General features: G+C 42.2%; 1 protein-coding gene across 1 annotated transcript in view; it reads left to right on the top strand.

Moving 5' to 3' along the window:
• Positions 1-22,599, top strand: part of LOC141788275 (protein TANC1-like) — a 37,401-nt gene extending 14,802 nt beyond the window's left edge. Inside the window, exons 8-29 of the mRNA XM_074667167.1 lie at positions 849-965; positions 1,076-1,366; positions 2,170-2,297; positions 4,849-5,080; positions 5,933-6,099; positions 8,043-8,351; positions 10,811-11,011; positions 11,189-11,292; positions 11,387-11,495; positions 11,880-12,002; positions 13,964-14,200; positions 14,459-14,683; positions 14,905-14,986; positions 16,779-16,912; positions 17,013-17,136; positions 17,210-17,385; positions 17,769-17,898; positions 18,274-18,303; positions 18,387-18,478; positions 19,017-19,163; positions 20,143-20,243; positions 20,402-22,599. Of these exons, the coding sequence (XP_074523268.1) occupies positions 849-965; positions 1,076-1,366; positions 2,170-2,297; positions 4,849-5,080; positions 5,933-6,099; positions 8,043-8,351; positions 10,811-11,011; positions 11,189-11,292; positions 11,387-11,495; positions 11,880-12,002; positions 13,964-14,200; positions 14,459-14,683; positions 14,905-14,986; positions 16,779-16,912; positions 17,013-17,136; positions 17,210-17,385; positions 17,769-17,898; positions 18,274-18,303; positions 18,387-18,478; positions 19,017-19,163; positions 20,143-20,243; positions 20,402-21,758 (4,616 nt within the window). The 3' untranslated portion in view covers positions 21,759-22,599. The remainder of the gene's footprint in view (positions 1-848; positions 966-1,075; positions 1,367-2,169; positions 2,298-4,848; positions 5,081-5,932; positions 6,100-8,042; positions 8,352-10,810; positions 11,012-11,188; positions 11,293-11,386; positions 11,496-11,879; positions 12,003-13,963; positions 14,201-14,458; positions 14,684-14,904; positions 14,987-16,778; positions 16,913-17,012; positions 17,137-17,209; positions 17,386-17,768; positions 17,899-18,273; positions 18,304-18,386; positions 18,479-19,016; positions 19,164-20,142; positions 20,244-20,401) is intronic.
• Positions 22,600-22,997: the final 398 nt, after the last annotated feature.

The following is a 22,997-nucleotide window of genomic DNA, read 5'->3' as shown; positions in this document are numbered from 1 at the left end:
CCATGCAGTGCAATCAAATACAAAAGCATCAGAAACTTCAAGCTGAAACAAAACAATAGAGTTGGATCGACACTCTGAAACAGTGTTAGCAACAATACAGATCTGCTGTGTCTCATGAATCTATCAGTTGTGATGGGTTTGTGGATTAAATTCGAGAGAACATGGCCATCTGATTTTTCTTCCACTGTTTTCTTGCACATTAGTGTGTTAAAGAAGAAAAGTGTTGTTTTTTCAAATTTAAAAACTAGCTGATTAAACAGAGCCTTTTTATTTTGCACCGCAGCCTGGACTCAGATTAATGTCTTGAAAAATGCAGAAAGTAAGCCTGGCTGACCTGTAAACTCCGTAGTGTGAGTGGGTGGATAGATAGGCCAACGTGGGAGTGCACAACTCTTTCTTTCTGTTTCTTGCCCTGCTGTACAGAATGTTCTTCATTTATTTATCATTTTGGCTTCTTTTGTGGCTCATTTGATCATTCGAATTGTGCGTGTAATCCTGCAACTGAAAGCTTCATGCACATTTTTGCATTGCAGTCGGCGATGTGTTTCTAGTGATTATCACAAATTCAGTAGCTTGATGTGTGAGACGGTATGAAACATTTGGTCATTTCAGACTCTTGTTAGTTTGAGATTACAGAGCGTGAGATGAGTTTTTCTTTTCCTCCCTCTTCTCGTCCTCAAGGTCGCTGAACATTTATCTTTGAGTGCAACAACTGTTTGTGTCTCATGTCTCCATGGAGACAATAATTGACTTCAGCTATGAGTTTGTCACTTGTGTGTGTATCTTTGCACATTTCCTGGATCTTTCTCACACCCTCAATCCATTGCTAACACACTTTTTTTTTGCAGCAACCAGCTCCACTCGACTTGAGGATTTGAGTTTTTTGGACAGCCAAAGGGCTGCTGGACACAGGAGCTCGGTTCGTAAACATAACACAGCTGGACGCACAAGTGATGACTCTAAAGGTATTTTATGGTTAAATCTAGCGTCAAAGAATTGAGCAAATATATGTTGCAATAATACTTCCTCAAAGTCACCTTGAGTTACATATTTATCCTTTGTTTCTCCTCTCCAGGGAGATTGGTACCATTTAAACAAGCTGACATCATGCTCAAACCACTGCTCTTCGAAGTCCCAGGCATCACCTCAGAAACACCTTTCGTAGGCCGGGATTGGCTCTTCACACGCCTGGAGGAGGTCCTGAGGAAAACGAGCAGCTGTGAGGGCCGCGGCGCTGTCATTGTGGGTAACGCTGGATCCGGGAAGACGGCTATCATCTGGCGGCTGGTGACGCTCAGCTGTCATGGCATGCGCACGCCTCAGGGAGGTCCCAGCTTTCCTCACAGTCCTGGCTCCTCCCCAAAGTGTAAGAGTGCTATCTTTACTCAGAGTCATTTGTTTTTGTGTGTATCTCAAAGCCGTTGTTTGAGAAGAATGCTGGAAGCTGAATTCATCTTTGTCCTCTGGAGTCAGATTCTTGTAAGATATTAGGAGATATATCACTTTTTGAGAGAGGGGTTGGTATCTGGGTCACACACTCTTCTCTCAAGTTCTCCCCTGAGGTTTCTCTGCTGATTGCAGTTGTGTAAGAGGACTGAGATTGTTTTTGATTTTTACAAAATTAACTCATGAGAAGAACTGGAACGCTATTCTTGTGTTAAATAATCTGATATAAACAGATTTCTTTGCAACTTACCATGAATGGATGTTCACTGCTGATGATTTTTGTATTTTCTAAAGTAAAATTAAACCTTTAAGTTTAGAAATCTAGTTTCAAATATCAAACTTCAGCTTTCTCCTGCAGATTTGTGCACACAGCCAGGCTTAGATAGTGTCCATAAACAACATAGTGCCATTCAATTTTCAGCATGGCTGCATTATTCATTAATACCTGCACTCTGTGTTGTCATATTGATTTATATTTAACAGACTGTATAGCATGCAGTGAGTCTGGATCCTGGCATTGAAGCAAAAACTAGCTACCAGGTGGAACAGCCTAATGCTTAGTTTCCAGTCTTGCTTACAGATGCACTAATTAAGCAGCAGTTTAATTGTGTTCCTTCATGGACTTCACTGCTGACATTCCTGAGCTCACACCAGAGACTGCATCCAGTGAGTGTAAATGGCAGCTTTGCGATTGTTGTTGTTGTTTCTCTGCGCTCTGTTCAGGTGGGGATAAGCATGGAAAAACTGCCTCCAAACAGCCAGCTGACTCCCAGCCCAACCAGAGTGCTGTCGCAGGAACAAGCGAGAGTACGGCACAGAGGAAGGAGGCTGTCAGATGCTTAGCTGCCAAGGTAGCTCAAAACACACATATTGCCACACACACACTTGTTTGTAGTCCTATTCTTATGAGGACACTTCATTATCTTCCTGACATTTTGGAAATTGTGTTTTTTTTGTGGAGAGTGGTGAAAAAGATAAAAATTACTGACGTGTCTGAAAGAAGTTGGATCAAGCAAGCAGGCTGACACCTTTTACACCTTAACATGTAGTAGCTTTTTTCTGTTCTTTACACAAAAACTGTCTTCATTTATTTATTAATAAATGTATTTATTAACTTTTTCAAAGGGAATTGTACTAAATCATTTCTAGTTATGTAGTAGTTGCCAGGCAATGAATACAAACTGGAGGGAATTTGTCAAAGAACAAACTTTAGGATGTAATCAATTGTTAAAGTTTGTTTTAGAACAGTCAATTCTAAATATAGCACCAGATCTTCACCAAACTTGCTGAAACAATGAGGTCATCACATACAGATGTCATAGCTAGTTCAAAACATGTGGGAGGGGAGGACCTCAAACACCAAGGTCTACCTATGGTTCTGCCGCCACAGGCCTCAGGGGGGCTGGCCAATCACAGGGAAGAGGGTTTGTGGAGATTGGAGTCATAAAGGGACAGCAGATAAAATTTATCATTTCAGACAGAGGCAGAAATAACCTTTAGAGTCCTTGCAAAGCTATTTGGGTGCTGGGTTTGGTTCACATGAGTTTAATAAAAAAAGATAAATATTTTTTGTTTTCTATGACTATCATTGATTTTTAAAAGCAATATTGGTCCAGTCACTGTGAATCAACCTCTTAAGACCCAAGCTTTTGTCTGGTGTGCATTTTTTATTTACCTTGCTATTTCGGATGAGTGAGACCTAATAAGTATAATAACAAAACTTGATCTTTGTACAGTAATTTTGATTATTATTTGTTTTATGAGTTTTCTATTAGTTGTTTTTTAGTAGTGTTATTGTACTCAAATACGTTGCTTTTTCACTAAAATGGGTGTAATGTTGTGATTTCACTAAAAGATAACGTGGCCAGTGTCTCTAAATGTGGCTAATTGGTCAAAGTTTTAAAAAACAAAGTATCATGGATCTGAGAGGCAGGAATGTAATGTCCACATGTGTGGACACTGGGTCTTAAGAGGTTAAATAATATCTGTTCTTTCAAAAAAAAAAAACTAGGATCAAAATCAGATACTTGAATTGATCCCTGCAAAGATACAGGAGTACACACATTACCACACAACGCACTCGTCTATTTATCTTGTTGCTGAGCAGACTGCTGACTCACCTGCACTTACTCCAGACAAAAGAAGAAATTATGATTGCAGAGGAATGCCCTGAGATTTGACTTCTTTTTATGGCTGCTTTTGTGTACCCTGCTTGGTTTTACTGCACTCCACTAACTCAGATATGTGAATATTCAAACACAGTACAGCACTGAAAACACAACCACAGGGTGCTATGACTGTAACAAGGCTTTAAGAACAGACAGAAGAGGGATCAATTCAAAGGGATGAACACACATCAGCGTGGTTCCTCTTTTTGAGAGAGCTTAGAGGATGCACTTTAGTGACACAGATTTTTAATGTCACAGGGTTCTCTCCCTCCCTCTTTTTGAGCACATGTAGAACATGCTGCCGATTGCATCACATAGATGACATGCAAGCTTCTAAATTTACTGACTTGGCCTCAATAAGAGTTTCCATGGGAACTAGTCAGACTACTTGTGATGATGCAGATATGTTAAAGTAAAATCATTCATAAACCACTAACATACCACTCATGCTCAGGGCTAAGACCCAAAGTATATGAGGCCAACACGAGGAGAATATTACTCACGTGTTACTTCGGCAAAAAAAACACATGTGATTTCAAATAAGTAGCTCAGACAGCTGCTGTATATCCTAATACAGAATAATATGGAAGTCTGTTTAGACCTCTGCCTGGAAAAAGATGTGTTTATTGAAAGTGTTTTGGAGACACTCTGCAGTAATTTGTCAAATGAAGCTTCCATTGCTTAATTTCATGAGTGAAGACAATATGACTCATCTACCTCTCTGATCTCTGACTCTACATCCTGCTTCTTTTAATGGTTACTGTGATGGATTTAATACTGTCTGATGAACAATGAAGTTTCAAAGAGCATCTAAACTCGGGCAGTAATTTCATTCTCAGGAAAGGTTTATCAGTGGTAAGATTTCACCAGTTCCCTTCAGATTAATTTTATTTTTACTTCAGGAGGGGTTGATGAGGCGCCTGCATGCAATGTGCGTGACTTGACAACTGATAGGAACTGACGAAGCTCTACAGTGCATGCAAAATATCCAAGAGAGTCTCAGATTCTCTTTTTTCACATTGATTCTTAAGACCAACTTAACATTCATCCTTCCGACTCCAGTTTTAAAAGGAAAAATCATGCAACATGGCTGAGTGCTTCATATTTCCTCCTCTTAGAAACATCTTTTTCCATTTTCATTACACATTTCCTCTACAGTACTAACTGCTCTACAGATGCAGATCATTTTGTGACACATTTTCTTGTATATTTCTCTTTTCTGTCCTCCCATCAGGTGGTCGCCTACCATTTCTGTCAAGCTGACAACACCTACACCTGCCTGGTGCCAGAGTTCGTTCACAGCATTGCCGCCTTGTTGGCCAGAGCGCCACAGCTGGCCGTGTACAGGGAGCTGCTGGTACAAGAGCCTCACTTACAAAACACACTCAGCCTTCGATCCTGCGTTCAAGACCCCATCGCTGCCTTTCGGAAAGGTGTCCTGGAACCCTTAGCCAGCCTGCGAAAGGGTAATTAGTTCTCCACACACACTTACACATCGGGACAAATGTGATATTTAACTTTAAAGGCCTTTGAATTTTTAAGGTGGGCTCAGTTTTAAGGTGAAAAACTGTCTGCTCCCTTTGCCTTGCAATTAGGAAGCCGTCCACCATCTCCTGTGTGAAATAGCCTGTTAATGACTCCATGATGGCCCCATAGATAATTTTCCCCAGTTAAGGTCAGCAGTGTGAACACTACAGTGTGTGAAGCAGATGTTAGGTCATTTACGTAGGGAAAAGAAGAGTGTTATTTTTGCCCTGGTGAATCATCAGTAGCCCACAGGATTTCAAGGTCACAAAACACTCCAGAGGGGTTGTGAGTGTTATGGTCGTATTAGTCAGCTCAGTTTCTCATGATACAGTCAGTCGGCTAGATTGATGTGTTATTATGTTCGGGCACTCTACTGTCTGTGCAGAGGAGTGTTTTGTCTACTCCATCACGATTAAGCAGGTTAGAAAAAATGGAGAGCCCTTGTGCCTGAGTGTATGAGTCCTCACAGGCTGGCAGGGCTGCACTGACAGCTAAGATGATTTGAAACATGATGGATATGTCCTGTTACGAGCTAATAAACAACGATGGCCTCTGGTCTCTTTCAGCGCTGTGTAATCAATATGAGCAGTTAGTGCTTTGCTAAGCATGCAAGTGCTGGTAAGCAAAGATGAACCCATTTTAAGTCCTGTTCGATTTCCTATAAATCTATCATATCATCTTTATTCTGTCATATTTTGTGCCACTTGTGAGGCTAATTGGATATATCTGGTTCTCCATGTGCCTCACCCTCTGCTTCTCTGTATTTTCCTTCTGTGTGTGTGTGTGTTCAGAGCGCAGGCTACCAGACGAAGACTACATCATATTGGTCGACAGTCTTAATGAGGCAGAATTCCACAAACCAGACTACGGAGACACCATCGCTACTTTCATTACCAAAATTATCTCCAAGTTTCCAGTCTGGCTCAAGCTGGTGGTCACAGTCAGGACGGGGCTGGTGGTGAGTGAGATTGTTAACATTACGGCGTAACTGGTGGGTCGAATGGACCATTAGGTACTAAAAATGTTTTCTCACGTAAATTCAGTGGTATTCAGACGTCTCGTCTTGTCCTCAATAAAACAGAGGTGAATGAGATTTTACCCCCTTGCATTTCCTTCAGATACATTTCTTTCTCTTAGTGTCTGCTTAGAGTGAATTGTTGCTGTTCTGTTATTATCTGTTATTGTCCTGTGATAAATTATAAAGAAATTCTAGGATGCACTCCTGGTAGATTTTTTGATTGGATACAGTAATCAAAGATGTAAATTTACAGTTTTTTTAGTGTCACCAAACATCCACAAATTCTTGCAAATGTGAGAGGTTTATGGTTACAGACGAAAACCCCATCATGTTCTTTTCTGGTTTGTCACATGTTTTAAAGACGGGGTATGAAGACTTGCTGAAATGATGAGGTCATTGCATAGGGATGTACAAACTGGTTCATGAAATATGGACAGGGCGGGTCTCAAACACCAAGGTCTGCAGGGACAGCAGCTAAAATGAAGCGTGTCAGACAGAGGCTGAAATAAGAGTTTTCTAAAACCCCAGTTAGAGAAAAAAAGGGATTGTTTGAACTGTAAATCATGTCAAACTACTACTAGAGTCCCAGAGGGACAGTATAAAGCCTAAAAAAATCCCCTCTCTGAGTGACCTATGAAGAGCTTTAGGAAAAGATTATTCATAAAGAGGTTTTGTTATTCAAGCATGATTTTTGATGCCACAAATTGTACTCCTGTGTTGTACTGGGATGCAGACTCCAGTGAGCACCATTTCTTTTTTGCCCAGCTTGTTATTTCCCTTCAAGCACCAAGAAAAGCCTTCATCCCAGCTGAGCAGTGGACACTTAATGGGATGTGGGCAGAAAACTCAGAAGAAGTGAAAAAATGTGACTTTATAAAGCAGATGGACTAACCCTTTCAGATCCAACTCTCCTGATAAAACCTGAGGGGCTACACCTGCTTTCTTTGGTCTTGGCTCAGCCTTGCGCAGACACAGTGTAGTTTAAAGCTGTGCTTTTACAGCCATGGTATAGACACTGTGGCATTTGGCAGCTTCGCTCTCCCTAGTCTGATGTATTTTCTCAATCTGGTTGGTAATCCCAACAAACAGCGGATGCATCTGTCCAACGCTAAAGCCAAGCCTCCAAATGCTGCACGGATTACGCCGTGAATGGATGCTAATACTACTGGGACACTGCTGGGAGTCTGGAGCTTGACAGCCAGCCAGCCGGTTACACAATTTGATTAGTGTTTGGGAATACACAAACCCCATTTGGGGTCATTTCTTTGTGATAAATTAGAAGTCAGCAAGCATTACATACCCATATTTGAAGATGAAGAGTGCGGCTATAATTGAACCCTCTGAATTTCAGAGCTTCCTGATTGGATCATCCGTCACTCTTTGCCTCCAAACCAGCCATTTCACAGGAAGTTCGTACCCTTATATTGCAACAAGGGTGTTCAAAAAACCATTGAGAAGAGTTAAGCCTGACACCAAATGTTAATTGCATGTCGTCAGAACAAAATGTCAGTTTTTGTTGAAGAGGAGCTGGGCTGCATTAACATGGATCCTTCTCATCAGTCATAGCTGGTTTTGGCCGGTGTTGAGCAGTTGAGGATGGTGAGAGTGAAGATGAAATGTGACTCTGAGAGATGCCTGTGAGCAATGTTGGAGCTTGAGTCATTGTCACACTATTTACTGTACTGTATCCCATGGCTCTGTGTGAGTCAGAGGCAGCAGCATCTGAGGAATGGCTCTTGATTCAGTTGCTTTTAATTTGTCCTTAGCTAATGCGCCCAAGACACGCCACCCTCTGTTCTATAAATACGAAGCTTCTAGTGACAGTTTTACACCTGTGTTTACCAATAAGCTCAGAAAATGTCTTTTTGTTTCTTCTCCTTCAGGAAATCACCACCCTTCTTCCTTTCTCTGGCATCTCTCTTGACATCCTTCCAGACAGCAGTGATCTGGGAGCTGACCTGAGTGACTACATCCATCACCGGGTCAGCAGCAGCTCCCAGGTTGCAGCTAACGTCACCACGCCTACAGGCACGGCGCCCGATCAGCTGCTGCTCAGCAAGTTCAGCAGCCACCTGACCACACGCAGCCACGGCTCCATTCTTTACCTGCAGCTCACCCTTGATCTATTCCACAAGGGGCACCTGTGTCTGAAAGGAGGGAACTACCTGGTGGTGCCTGTCTCCCTGTCAGAGGTCAGACATTAAGAGCATTGAGTCGCCACATTAAGATATTTACGGTTCATAAGTTTTCCTAAATCAATGAATAAGATAACAAAGAAACCTCCAGCTGGTTATGATTTAAATGAAGATGATGCACCCACATGAATCTTGCTTCTTGTCTTCTCTTATAAAGAGTTAGTTATTTTCTAGTAGCATGAAAGATGATGGACAGAAGAAGTAATAGATGAACAAAAGAACTAGTGACTACTGCTGGACCTCAAATTATCCTCTCTACACTCTCTAAACTTAGCATCTTAGGATCTGTGCTGTTGTGGTTCAAGTCCTACCTCACAGACAGATTCTTCAGAGTTTCATGGCGAGGAGAAGTGTCTAAATCACAACAGGAATACCACAGGGGTCAGTGCTTGGTCCCCTGCTCTTCTCCAAATACACCACCTCAGTTGGTGCAGTGAACCGCTCTCACAGCTTCTCCTACCACTGCTATGCAGACAACTCTCAGCTTTTCCTGTCTTTTCCACCTGATGACACATCTGTCTTGGCTTGGATATCAGCGTGTCTGGCTGATATTGCCACATGGATAAAGGAACACCACTGTCAGCTAAATCTGTCCAAAACTGAGCTCATTGTCCTTCCAGTGTGTCAACTGCAGATCAGTGTTCCTGCTTGATTCCAATCAACTTGTGCCCTCAAACTCTGCCAGAAATCTGGGTGTCATGATTGATTACTAGCTGACCTTTAAGGTTCATGTGGCCTTGATTGCTCGATCTTGTCGATATGCCCTCTACAAAATCAGGAGGATCAGACCTTACCTGACACAACAGGCCACACAGCTTCTGGTGCAGGCCCTTGTGATTTCACACATCCACAACTACAATTCCCTCCTTGCAGGCCTCCCTGTGTGTACATTTAAGCCTCTGCAGATGATCCAGAATGCAGCAGCACATCTGGTCTTCAACCAGCCCAAAACTGCACATCACCCCACTGTTAATTTCTCTACACTGGCTTCCAGCGACAGCTCGAATCTAATTCAAAGCTCCTCTTCTGGCTTACAAAACATTGACAAGAACAGCCCCCGCCTACCTAGGGGTCCCTCATCCAGGTCTACATTCCTTCTTGCCCACTACGCTCTGTTTGTGAAAGACGCCTGGTGCTCCCAGCCCAGAGTGGCTCTAAATCTCTAGCCAGACTCTTCTCCTCTGTTGTGCCCAAATGGTGGAATGAATTACTTAACTCTATACAATCCATAGCACTGATCATTAAATGTTGCTGAAGGTTGAACTATATTGTTGCAGCGATTAATTGTGGTTGGTTATGGCTACATTATTCACATAGGAAAAAAAACGTCTTGACTTAATGGCAGCACCTGTAGCCAAATAACTTCATTTAAAAAAGATGTAATGATGGTTGAAAGAGTAAGTGTAAAAACATTGCATTTGGACTTCATGCCATTCCCCCACTCCATTCTCTCCACATATCCTGTCACTAGCTATTCAATCAAATCAAGGTAAAAATGGCCCCAAAAAAAGAATATATTGCAAAATATTTAAATCACAAGGCTTCCTCTTTTAGCACCTTGGTTGACAACTTAAATAAATTTGTTAAACCACAAATGTAGAGTTAGTTTTTGGTGTAATTCACCGTTTATGTAACCACACTGCCCCTAAAACATCCAGAGCTGAAACAACACGCTCTAACCTTCTGTGTATTTTTGGACCCGCCCTCCTCTATTTCATCTGGTCATGTTCACAGTTTAACACTTAACACTTGTCACTCATCCCGGTGAGCCGTCTTCCGTGAAATGACATCTCGCCTGAGGAAGAAGCAATCAATGTCCACAAAATCCCCACACAAGGTACATCGGCGACTACCATTGTTCAGGGATGTTTTGCTCAGGAAAGAGAGAACAAGTCTCCTCTCACGCTTTTCAAAGAAATTAAAGAATAACAAAAAAAAAATGACAGGATCAAAGAATTTATTCAAAGTGCCAAAAATAGGCCACAGAGACTAAAGTAAATGACAGACACATTTTAATGTTTTATAATCATCAGTGAAAAATAGGACAACAGATGAGCGAGTGTTTGTGTACACACAAAGGTTTGGACTCAAAGAGGCAATGGAAAAGCACACACAAAGGTGTGTTAGAGGTGTTGGGCAAGGCAGTGAATAGTTACAGTTAGACAGGTAGAATAAATTAACATGTTTACTCATTTAATTTTAAAGATTTAATCTAAACCAGGATAACTGGTGAGATGTGGGATGAAATGTCTTGAATGCCTGCCCCTATGACTATGTTTTCACAATAAATCCATGAAATTAGCGTGTAGTAAACAGCATAAAATGTTGCATATTTTCTTTTCATATGTAAGTGAACAAAAAATTATGTGTCACTGAGTCACTCTTTCAGTTAAAGACCCTAAATCATGTTAGTGAGGTCACATTATGTGCTGACTAACTGTGTGATTATTTGTCAGGTGTACCTGCTGATGTGCCGTGTAAGCTTTCCAGATAAAGAGGTCTTCGAACGAGTACTTCCAGTGCTAAATGTGGCACTGGCGTCTCTGCACCCACTGACTGATGAACAAATGTTCAGGGCGCTGAATGCAGGCAGTGTGAGTGGGGAGCTGGAGTGGAAGGACTTCCAGCAGAGATTAGACAGCCTGGCTGGATTCATGGTAAGACTTTTAATGTGGCTGCAAGGATTGAACATGAAGATACCAGCTTGTGTTTCAGAAGTTTTTTTTTTTTTCCAATTACATTACAAGTGATGTTGAGGGAACCTCGGGATCTGAACACAGCATTACTTGTACTTTTATATTCGGACAAATAATTCATATCACTTGTACTCAAAGGTGAAGCGCAGAGATGGCACACGGATGCTGTGTCACCCCTCCTTTAGAGAGTGGCTGGTTTGGAGAGCAGATGGAGAGAGCAATGACTTTCTATGTGACCCAAGGTGAGAAAAAAAGTCTCCTACAGCTGTTTAGATGCAGAATTTGTCCACTGGGAAAAAGCGCCTCTTCTTCAAAGTATCCACTGTATGTCCACAGGAGTGGCCACGCCCTCCTGGCTTTCATGTTCTCAAGACAGGAGGGCAAACTGAACCGGCAGCAGACCATGGAACTGGGACATCACATCCTCAAGGCTCACATATTCAAGGTAACAGAAATTGCGATACTATGAATATAGGCTAGAATGTTAGCTTACACCTGGAAAGGATGGTTCAGAAATCGTTTTTTAAATCTCACCTACCCCCACAAGGCTTCACATCCCCCACATTAATCTATTTAACTATATGCAAATACTTCAGGATAAACACATATATAAGTAAACTCATGTTCCTACCACCCACACATGTAAATGAGCATCATTCGTACATTGAATATTGTCGTGTTAGCATGCACAGCTCGTACTCTGTATATACTGCTTCACTCCTGGGACACAATTCGAATTCTGCACCACAGATCACATCTAAGCAAACTTAATCTTTCTTCCTCTGTCTCTCTCTCTGAATCCATCTGTGTTTTTCTCATTCACTCTCAGGGCCTGAGCAAGAAGACAGGTGTGTCCTCCAGCGTTCTTCAGGCCATGTGGGTGAACTGCAGCACAGACAGTCTATCCGCTGCTCTGGCCTCCCTGAGGAATTTATACACACCTAACATCAAGGTGACATACGTGTTCAACGTTATAAAAGCACTTTAACATCTGATATTGTCTAATTACCCAGTATCAAACAAGGAAGGGTTTTGTACTGAGTGTCAGCTGGTCAGGGGCTGCAGGCTGCAGGCCCTGACCAGCTGCCAGGCTGCAGGCTACGCTGGAGACAAAAATCTTTCCAGGTGTGATGTCGCTTTTACACGAAAACTATATCCAACAAATAATAATGTAAAAAAGAAATCAATCGTTTTTGTTTGTTAGATTTTTTTGGGCTCTACTAACACTGAAGAGTTTCAGAACTTGACTTTAATCTGTATGAAACACAATAAAATGCATAAAACACAGATGCAGTCTCAGAGACATCACCAAGTGGTTTCTGGAGAGTGACAAATATGGAACCCCAAAAGATTAATAATTAAATAAAATAAACAAATTAAAAAACAGACACATTATATGTTTAATTATATGTATAAAATAGTATGGCTATTAAGATGTGAAATAAGGCAATGTTTTTATGAAATATGTTTTATTACTCTTTAATATTGAATTATTATAATTTGATATTTCATAATGATTGTTTTAACAAGTTCATGCTTTTTAAAATAATGACTTTTTATTCATTTTCCAAGCTTTTATTAAAAAAAACAAAAAAACATTTTTGTATAAAGTCAATTTTTATTTTATAATGTCATTTTTCATCAGAATGACTTTGGTTGTCAATCAAAGCTAGAGGGTGGGACCTATGCTTGATCCTTTAAGATAGAGTGCTTCACTTACCTGGCTCCATCCTATGTGCTTTGATTGACAGACCAAGTCATTATCCTGAAAATTGACATTATGGAATAAAAAGGCCATTGTGGAAAAGGACATTATGAAATAAAAATTGTATTTTTATTATAATAATTTGATATAAAAAATAATAAAACATATTTCACGATGATCATGTCATATTTCACAATTCAATGTCCATATTAAATATTTTTCTGTTATTTATCAAAATGGTATTTTATTTCAAAATGTTGGTTTTTTTTAATTCAATTATGAATATTTTGGGGTTCCATAGACAAAAGCCTAAAGTCAGTATTTCTCCTAATCTGTGATAAGCTCAAAACTTGTGTGTTATTAAAAAAATCCGACACCAATACATGACAGTTGTGATGAAGAGCCCCAAAAAACTTTTAATTTGTAATGATTTAGACACAATGGGCTAAATTATCTGAACAAAACTAGCATTTTAATAGTCTTCAACTATATCTTGTTGGCTTTTAAAGACAGTCTCAAGTGGACACTTGCCCTCTACATTGCCCTTTATAAAACAATACACTTCTGAACAGAATCTGAAGACCTGGCGAGAAATGACAACAATTCTCATTGTACCCTGATGGATAATTAGCAGGTTGTAAGAAGAGCATCAAAATGAAAAAAAAAAAGAAGAAACAGGAGCAAGAGACAAAAAATGAAGAGACTGGAAACAGTCATATCAAGCATGTTCAAACAGACTTTTGAAGTCATCAACAAGAACCACTGAGTCCTTTTTTGACAATTTTTGCTTTAGTTTTTTAGGGCTGTGGTCTTAATCTTTAGATCAGCTGATGATTATCCTGTGTCAGTTTAAATGCAGATTTCACATTACCTTAGTTTTTCTGCACTGGAGGTTTCCACTTGGTGACAGAGCAAATTATAAAGGAAGAGTTCCTTGTATTTTGCACCTTTATCAGTAGATTTGCATCTATTTCCTACCAGTGGAATTTTGTTTGGTGAGATTTTTGGTTCTGGGGAAACCAAATGAAACAAATAGTCTGCTTTAACCTGTCAGCTGAGTAATACACACTGTTTCCAGCTCCAGGGTCATCACCATTTATTATAGCACTCATGAATTGCTTCTTGTCCAGTTCCATTGCTCAGCTGTGGTGAACTGCTGGGCAAATAAACTGATCTTTTGAATTTTTTTAAACTATTTTAACCTTCAGGTGAGTCGTCTGTTGATGCATGGTGGTGCTAGTGTGACCTGGTGTACCGAGGTGATAGGACACGCCCCCATTCTGGCCGTTCACGCCCACCTGGGGCACGTGGAGATGATAGCTTTGCTGCTGGAAATGGGTGCCCCTGTGGATGGGACCACTGACAGCGGGATGACACCCCTGTGTTTAGCTGCTGCTGCAGGACACGCTGATATCGTCACCCTGCTCTGCAAGAAAGGGGCCAAGGTCAGTGTAGTGCCAGAAAACAAATGTGGGCTTAAAGGGTGTGGAGAGTACAATTATCACAGATAAATCAGATTTAGATGTTTGATAGAACTGTCTGTCTTTCAGTGATATCCTGAACAGCTCTGGTTTTACGTCACCACCATTTCAGGATCTATTTTGGGAGACAGATGACATAAACAGGCCCAATCTAGGCCAGGGTATTACTGACACCAGGCAGGATCAGGGTTATAAGTCCGTCTGTGTCCCCCTCTGTGCCAGGTGGGCCATGCTGATAAGAGTAGCCAGTGTGCTCTGGTCCATGCTGGGCTGAAGGGCCATACAGAAATCATCAACATCTTGCTGGGCCAGGATTGGGGAACAGAGATCCCCACAGACCCTCCACAACAACAGCAGCAGCAGCACCACAGCAACGAGACAGTGACTGGGAAAGCACAGGCAGCACAGCAGGCGGTTACAGCTGCAGCCAGTGTGGGACACATACAGGTAAGAATGAGCTTAAAGTCCCAGAGATAAAAACATTTTTAACACTCTGCTGAAAGTCACTTTTTATGGAAAGCCTGCTGCCTGTCCTGCTTGATGAAGATGATTTATGAGATGCTGTGTTCTGTTTGCAGTGGTCAAGGTTCGTGAGTGCTTTGTGTTTTCTTCTTGCATGCTGCGCCGGCATCACAGAGGAATTATGAGATTGTGTTTTTTTTCTGCAGGTGGTGAAGAGCCTGCTGGACTTGAAAGATGAACAGCTGGCAGTGCAGATGGACGCTCACGATTCTCTCTGGGGAGAAACGGGTACTTTTCTTCTATCAGGCGGATAAATTTAGCTTTCCCACCTCTTTCTGCCCATCCTAGTGATTCCAGAGCTGCACTCAAACATTTTAGGGCGGCTTTTTGGGGGCAGTTCTGGCTCTGTGCACTGAATCGGTATTAATCACACATGTTTTAATTCATACACATGAGAGGAGCTGTGGGACCACTGAATACCAAATTACCAATTTCAGTGTCAGGATTTTAAGATGCCCTGCTTGACATCAAAGAGTTTAATTCAATTGTGATATTATTTGTTCATGGAGCATCATTTGTCCCACAGAATATCTTGTCCAGTCAGATTTGTGGGATCTTAAAAACATCTGTTATTCAATTGTTATACTTTTACCCTGAACACAGATGTGATAGTGCAGCTTGCAGGATTCTGTTAGGACCATTTCCTGAAAGCATGCAAGACGAAGCCTGTATCTCTGCCTCCAGCGCCATTAGAGGCTAATTCTATTACACAGTCCCCTCCAGTGCTGAGATAGAAAAAATAAGAGCATGAAATACCCTCTGAAACATTCACCTTTGAATTTACAGCACAAGGGCTTTCTGTGGGTTTAATGCCAGGATTGCTGCATCTTTTAGCACAGATAAGACTAAAAGTAAAGGATGTATTTTAGGTCCAACAAATTAACCAGAGAGTTGTTCTATTTTGGGGTGTTATCGTTAGCCAAAGGAGTAGTGCAGCAGTAGTGTGTTTGCAGCTCCACAAAGTCACCTCAAATGGTTTTCTAATAAAAACTATCTAGCAAATGACAATAAATTCTCTTGGAAAGTAAAATCGATGTGTTCACTGGTGCATGCCATCACATGAAACATGATGATGTTAATCAAGGATACTTGGAGGTGAGAGCATGGCATGGATACCTCGCCTCTTCACCAGGAAATAAATGTCTCGCATGCCAAATTAAACAAAAAATGGAAAGCTTGTTTGTCCATAAAATAGTGGCTGGTTTGGAGGTTGTAACTCATCAAGACTTTATTCTAATAGTTGGAGGTAACAGTGTTAATACTGAGAAGGGCTGAGCAATTGGTCAAATTGAAACAGACATCACAATTTAACAGAACACAATTTTCAAATCACAAAGGCTGCAATTAAAAAAAAAGGAAGAAGGAAAAAGCTTAATGGACACAGACCTGGAGGGGATAGAGTAACATTTACTCATTCTTCCTTGTAAACCATCAAAAGTCAATATGCTAGATTTTTCTGGCAAAGATATTACACATCTACAAGGCTCTAAGTTGAATCATTCACTCGTTATTCTACTGTGATTGTAATAGTTAAATAAAGATATGTTATTTGTAACAATTCATGCATCACTTCATCTGATTTCATCATAACATGTAGGCCTGGCCTCCAGGAAAGGATTTTTTATATGTTGACAGTATCCTTTTGCCATGTTGGTCGCACTATAGAATGGTTTATTGCTTGTGTTCAGTGAATACTGCAGAAGATAAACGTCACCCCCCCAAAAAAATCGCATGCTATGAGGATTGCAATATTGGTCCAAAAAATCCGCAATTAGATTATTTTCCAAAATCTTTCAGCTCTAATATTGAGGCCAAAGGAAAAGAAGGAAAAAGTGCGAGTGTCTTTGATCAACTTGCAGGATGGGTGAAATGTTGGAATTAAAAAGCTGATAGAATAACCAGCCTTGTTTTTCTTTCTGTTTCTCACTCCTGCCTCTACTTCTCCCTCTCTCTCCCAAATGTGTCAATTACATATTCTCCTCCGCCTCGTCATCTCATCTCTATGCCGACCCTCTGTCAGCTCTGAGCGCAGCAGCAGGGAGAGGGAGGATGGAGATGTGTTTGTTCCTCCTCGAGCGGGGGCCGGGGCTGGAGATACCCAATCGCAGGGGGATGGTCCCGCTGCTCAGTGCCACCAAACACGGACACACGCAGGTCAAGAGAAGTCACTGCATGCTCATTTACAACTTAGTTTCACAGTTGTGCTTTATTTTCTTTTCCAGAAATTCAGAATATATTTTCCTGACTTCCCCAGGTGGCGGAGCTGCTCCTAAAGCATGGTGCAGACTTCAACGTCACGGACAAGCAGGGTCGCAGCCCCTTGGTGCTGGCTGCTGCCGAGGGCCACACAAGCACAGTCGAACTCCTGCACCTAAAGGGTGAGAAACCCAACATTCTCCTTTAATATTACAACATGCTAACTGAATTAATACATGCTGTTCATGCTCCCAGGTGCCTCTCTGTCCTCGACTGACAATGAGGGGCTGACTGCACTGAGCTGGGCCTGCATGAAGGGGCAGAAGGGGACGGTGCAGCTGCTGGTGGATCTGGGTGCAGATGTGAACCAACCAGACAGACAGGGACGGACGCCTCTCGACATCGCTGCCCTCAACGGGGATGCAGAGACTGTGGGTTTCATGCTGCTCTCCCACAAAGATCTGAAAACTGACAATTAGCTGCAAAACATCCTAATTATTAATGGCTTACACAGAAGAATGCATAAATGTTTTACTCTCACAACATTTGAAACTATTTTGAACTGATTAAATAATTCATTATCACTAAAATAATGATGATAATTACTTGCAAATGCAACCTAAGTTGTTAATCAGCAATCAGAGCCAGGATGGAGGATGCCTTGTATTCTTATGATTTGATTGATAATCGTGACAGCAGTCCACACAGTTCCTGAGTTGCTGAGTGGCAGACAGCTTCATTTCTAGCACCAAAAGTGTCAAAATATATAAAAGCCATTTAATTTTGAGAGTGATTTGATGTTTTTCCCGGTCAGGTGCACTGCCTGGTGGAACATGGAGCCGTGCTAGAAAAAGCAGACAACAGTGGCAGAGGTTCAGACCGAGCCCCCGGATGCCAGAACCCAGCTCTTGTGGCCTCACTTCTTAAGAAAGGATCCAAGACAGGTGCAGACGCCATCCTTTTTAACACAGCCCTGCAGTAAATCTAGGTTTTATAGATTTAATTTTAAAGTGATTCAAAATGTATTTATATTATACAACATGGATTAACAGCTCCACAAAACTGCAGTGCAGCTTCCAACATGAGCATGAAGTTAAATCAAAGCTGTATTTATATTTCCATCAGTCCCAACCAATCAATGAAGACTCATCTCCTTCAGGTTTATATGCTACACTTTGGCATCTGCAAGCTTTGCATATCTATTACTTTATGAACACCTGTTTTACTTCCATTTAATATTTTCACACTGGCCTCACTTCCACTCCTCTAACTCTCTCTTTACCTCTGCTTCACTGTCTTCTTTCCCTGTCAACCAAAAGGCTACAGAACGGCTCCTCATGATCGATCAGGTATGAAATTTATACAAGAAACAAATTAAGAAAAAAAATAAAGATATTAAAATGAAAGATAAACACTTACTCCCTTCTTTTAGGACATGCTACATGGGCTATGGCTTCCTCCAAACCAGACATCCTCCTCATCCTGCTGCAGAAGCTAATGGAGGAAGGGAACTTACTCTACAAGGTTTGTAACTGTGTGCTTTTGAGTCAAAACTGGCAACCTTTTATTTAGACATGCACCGATCAATCAGCTGGCCGATGATTGGTGCTGATTTCCTAAATCTTGGGGGGGATTGGTGATCGGGAATTGGTGATATGGGAACGGTGATTGGCTCATCCTTACATATGAAACTGATCTTATATACCTCCGGGAAGGTCAGACATCCAGCCGTTGCTGCTTTTTGCTCTGAGACCTAAAACTCAGGACACTTTATTGGTTGTTTAAGTTAAAACATAAAGATTTTATTGTTTCACAGCTATTGTTTAATCATTTTCAATAAAATAAGATTTTGAAGGTATATGCTGTCAGTTGTAAAAAATATAAATCGGCATCAGCCCAAATCGGTATCAGCAGCTCAGGCTTTTTGAAGATCAGTGATCTGTTGTCAGCCAGAAAATTGTGATCAGTGCACCCCTACTTTTATTTGAAAAGACTTCAGAGTGTATTTGTGGACTTGCTGTTAAAATTTCTCCATCATTTCCTTCTCCTATGTGTTTCTCAGAAGGGACGTATGAAGGAGGCAGGCCAGCGTTATCAGTATGCCCTGAGGAAGCTCCCTCGTGAGGGGCAAGGAGAGGAGCTGAAAGGGCTCAAAGACCTGCGGGTGTCTCTCTATCTCAACCTCTCCCGCTGCCGCAGGAAAACCAATGTAAGGCCCACAGCTCTATCAAACTACTCATGCACTATTTAGCACCGGCAGGTTTATTAGGCGCTGAGGGGATGGCAGGAGGGCTGGCAAGGCAAGGTGGATGTTTCCTTTAGATATATAATTTATCTGTATCGACATGAAAAGATAATGTCAGGAGCAGTGCTGTAAAAATATCTCGGCTCTTCAGATGTAATTTCGTGTCTCTCTGGTAAGCAGAATGTAGGTGTAAGACCTGGAAGCAGGTGGTGACATAATGGATAACCGTGAGCTGTTAGTGCAGAGATGGATGTGTGTGGCCTGCAGCCAGCTTTGGAGCCCACCCTGGTGATGACAGAAGTCCTGACAGACTGTGTAAAAATGCCATCCTTAGGGTCACTGTGGCCGATGAATAATGGAGCAGATAATGTGATGTGATAAGGTCACACTCTGGCAGACTGAGTGCGCACACACTTCCTTTCTCTGTGGCTCTGCAGGGGGTTATTTACAGTGGACGTGCGAGTGGGCTGGCTAAATCCTCATATTATATCAGAAAGTGGGCAGTAAGGGCCAGCAGAGTGACTAACCGATACCATCATTAAACATTCAAGAGCTACGTTCACAATCTCACATTCAATGCTGCCATTTTGACCTGCCTCTCAAGGACAGAATCACAATGTGTTGGTGTCATTAAATATTCACCTGAGAGTGATGAGAGCAGAGAAACAAGCTGCTCTCTGTCTCTCTCTTCCTTTCACCGTCTTTATTGTTCCCGGTCAATAAAAATGATTGCAGCATGAGCTTGGTTTCATTACACAGGCTTCGATTTTTTCCAATCCATATAACGAGGATGCAAACACACTTTTTATAGGATTGTTTCTGCAAAACAAACACTTTCCAGACCAGTCACTTAAACACACAGCTGATCACACAGTGGCTATATTTGTTCCTGTGCCGCGCCTGATGTTTACATTCAAATGCACTTTTCTGTCTGATCACACAGGATTTCGGCATAGCTGAGGAGTTCGCAACAAAAGCCCTAGAACTCAAACCCAGGTCTTATGAAGCGTTTTATGCCAGAGCACGTGCCAAGAGAAGCAGCAGGTAAAAAAAATGGTTAAATGAAGTTCATTATTTCAAAGCACGCTTAATAGAAAGTTATTCTTGCGCGAATCAGCGATTCACTGAAATGCTTCGTCTCAGTGGTGCTGTAAATTCAGTATTTTTAAAGTTCCTTTGTTCGCTTTCTCCGTCCTCCCCAGGCAGTTTGCTGCAGCGCTGGCAGACCTCCACGAAGCAGCACGACTCTGCCCGTCCAACCGGGAGATCCGACGCCTGCTGGTTCGGGTAGAGGAAGAATGCAAACATCATCAGAAGGCATCCAGCAACAACGCTGCTCTGGGTTACAACAGGGAGCCTCACACCCACCACCACCCTGCCACAGAGGAGGAGACAGACACCTTTTCACAGGGAAGTCTAGAGAGGCAGATCCCCACCGAGCAGACTGACACAGACAAGGATGATGAGAAGGAGGAAGATGAAGAGGTGAGCCTGCAGTGTGGAAAAAGTCCAGAGTTTTGGCCTCTGAATCCATACGCACCAAACAGGACTCTCCCTGGAGGCGTGGCTTTTGGTTTACCTGACCAGTCTCCATGTTTCCCTCAAGAGGAGTTTGTTCAGAATCCACTATTTGTGGAGCTGCCTGAGCCTGTTCCTGCCATCAACAGGCAGAGCCAGAGCCAGAGCAGCAGGACTCATCACCACTGCCACTCTCTCCAGGCTGGGGGCAGAGTCGGGAGCAGGCCTCTGTCTCTGTGCGGCCCCTCCAGTCCTCTGCCAGGCCGACACATCTCCACCTCTTTGAGGCCAGCTGGGGTGTTAGGAATCGACATCGGCCCTGGATCCATCAACGAACACTCCGGACACAGCCCCACTGAGCACTATCACCCCATGTCCCCGAGCAGTTCCTCCCCACCCGGCCCACTCCACATGTACCAGCCCCGCTCCTCCAGCTTTTCTCGAGGCTCTGACAGATTCTCCACCCACTCTGTGGCTCTGGATGGCCTGGCTCTCGCCCTTGGATCGGGTATGGAGGTCAGGAGGGAGGGTGGTGGAGGAGGAGGAACAGCAGGCTCCAGAGGCTCCAGCTCTAGTCAGGCCTCCAGTGGGAACCTATCAGACGGAGGCAGGCAGCAGATTCCCGAAGCGCCGTGCCCCATCAAGAGCAGCGGCAGCTTCAAGACAAAACCTGAGCTCAAGCCACGACCATTCATGGGGGTTATGGACAAATCAGTGCGAGTCCAGGGCCAGCAGAGCTCTGGCATGAGCCGAGGAGGGGGTGGGGAGAGTTTCAGCATGTCAGTGATGGAGTTTCAAGGATTCAACAGTGAGTTCAAACGCGCTTCTTTCCAGGAGCAGCTCTCTGGAAGTCAGGCCACGAGCCAGCAGCAGGGTCGGGACTTTGAACGGCTCCACCAGCGAGAGGCCAGGGGAACAACACCCTCCCAGCTCCGCTTCCCTGAAGGGAGGCACAGACAGGCGAGCCTAACGAGAGACAACCCGGCTCTGCACATGGCACCCATCAAACCCAAACGCTCATTTATAGAGTCCAACGTCTGAACGTGTGAAGGTCATCAAAGCACAGATGCAGGTGTTCTCCAACAAACTCTGTCCCACATAAGGTAGCAAGGGAGCCTGGTCTGAGAGCAGCCCGCTTCCCCGAGCCTGTTTTGTAGATTAATGCTGCTGCAGTGCATTTACAATCTAGAACCAGTGTTCTACTCAGGCTACTATGCTTTTGCTTACATGTCTTCAGCTACAATAGTGTATTCAAGGAAACCAGACATACCTTAAGTAGGGATTTCAAAAGTAAGTAGTATATTGTCTAAACTTTAATTTATTCTATCAAATATAGCAGTCAGACAAAGCTTTGTGCACGGATATAAAAACCTCATGCTATTAGTCGCAAGATAAGACCATTTCTATTGTCATGTGTCTTTTAAAAAACATTTATATTTGTACGGTGTACACTATATTTGCAGATTATATATTTCCCTGTCAGTGGATATGTCAGCATTACAGGCTGTGTACTTGAGATTCTTTTTCTTGGTACATTTGATAAAAAAGGCACTGTACATGGCATTGTGGGATCCTTCTCATCATAAGCTAATACTGAATTGATTGCTTCAATATTAACAGTATATGTTATTTATTTTTGCATAGCAGAGAACATATGAAGTGTTTATTGGTTTATTTGGACAGGGAGTGAGAGAATACAGTAAGCGGCAGTGGATGATAATAAACCTTAAGAGACTTTTCACATTGCTGTATGTCCACACTGGTCATATTACTCCTTCAGAGTCATACTATGGATTACAGAATGTTACCACATTATTACTGTGGTATAATAAAATATCAATGGAGGAATACATTTCTCTACATCCACTTCTTTTATAATATACAGCATTTAAAAACAAAATTGAAGTGTTGCCTTAGTTTCAGAATGTGTGAGGATAAAAACTTTTTCTTGCACAGTACAACCAAACTTTCAACCTTAAAAAATATGTCATCAAAATAAAAACAATGAAACTTGCAAAACTGTGAGCGATACAGTTTGAATATTGCAGAAATGTACTCATTTGTTTTGTTAAGCATGAAGAACTGAATGTAAACTCAACATTACTTTGACCATACATCATTCCTGAAGGGTTAGCAACAACAAGCGAGGTCCTTCACAGTTCAAACCCACTCATGTATTTAATGCTTACCTGAGGACCATGCACACAGTGTTTCAGTTTCTCCTTCATTAAAAAGGCAGGACTCTGTTTTGAGATAAAGCTTGGTTAAAATATGCATACT

The sequence above is a fragment of the Halichoeres trimaculatus genome, unplaced genomic scaffold, assembly GCF_033239565.1.
Source record: "Halichoeres trimaculatus isolate MK-OKI-2021-1 unplaced genomic scaffold, fHalTri1.1 fHalTri1_scaffold_3, whole genome shotgun sequence".
NCBI lineage: Eukaryota > Metazoa > Chordata > Actinopteri > Labriformes > Labridae > Halichoeres > Halichoeres trimaculatus.
The sequence above is the reverse complement of the archived record's forward strand: the minus strand, read 5'-3'. Positions and strand labels throughout refer to the sequence as shown.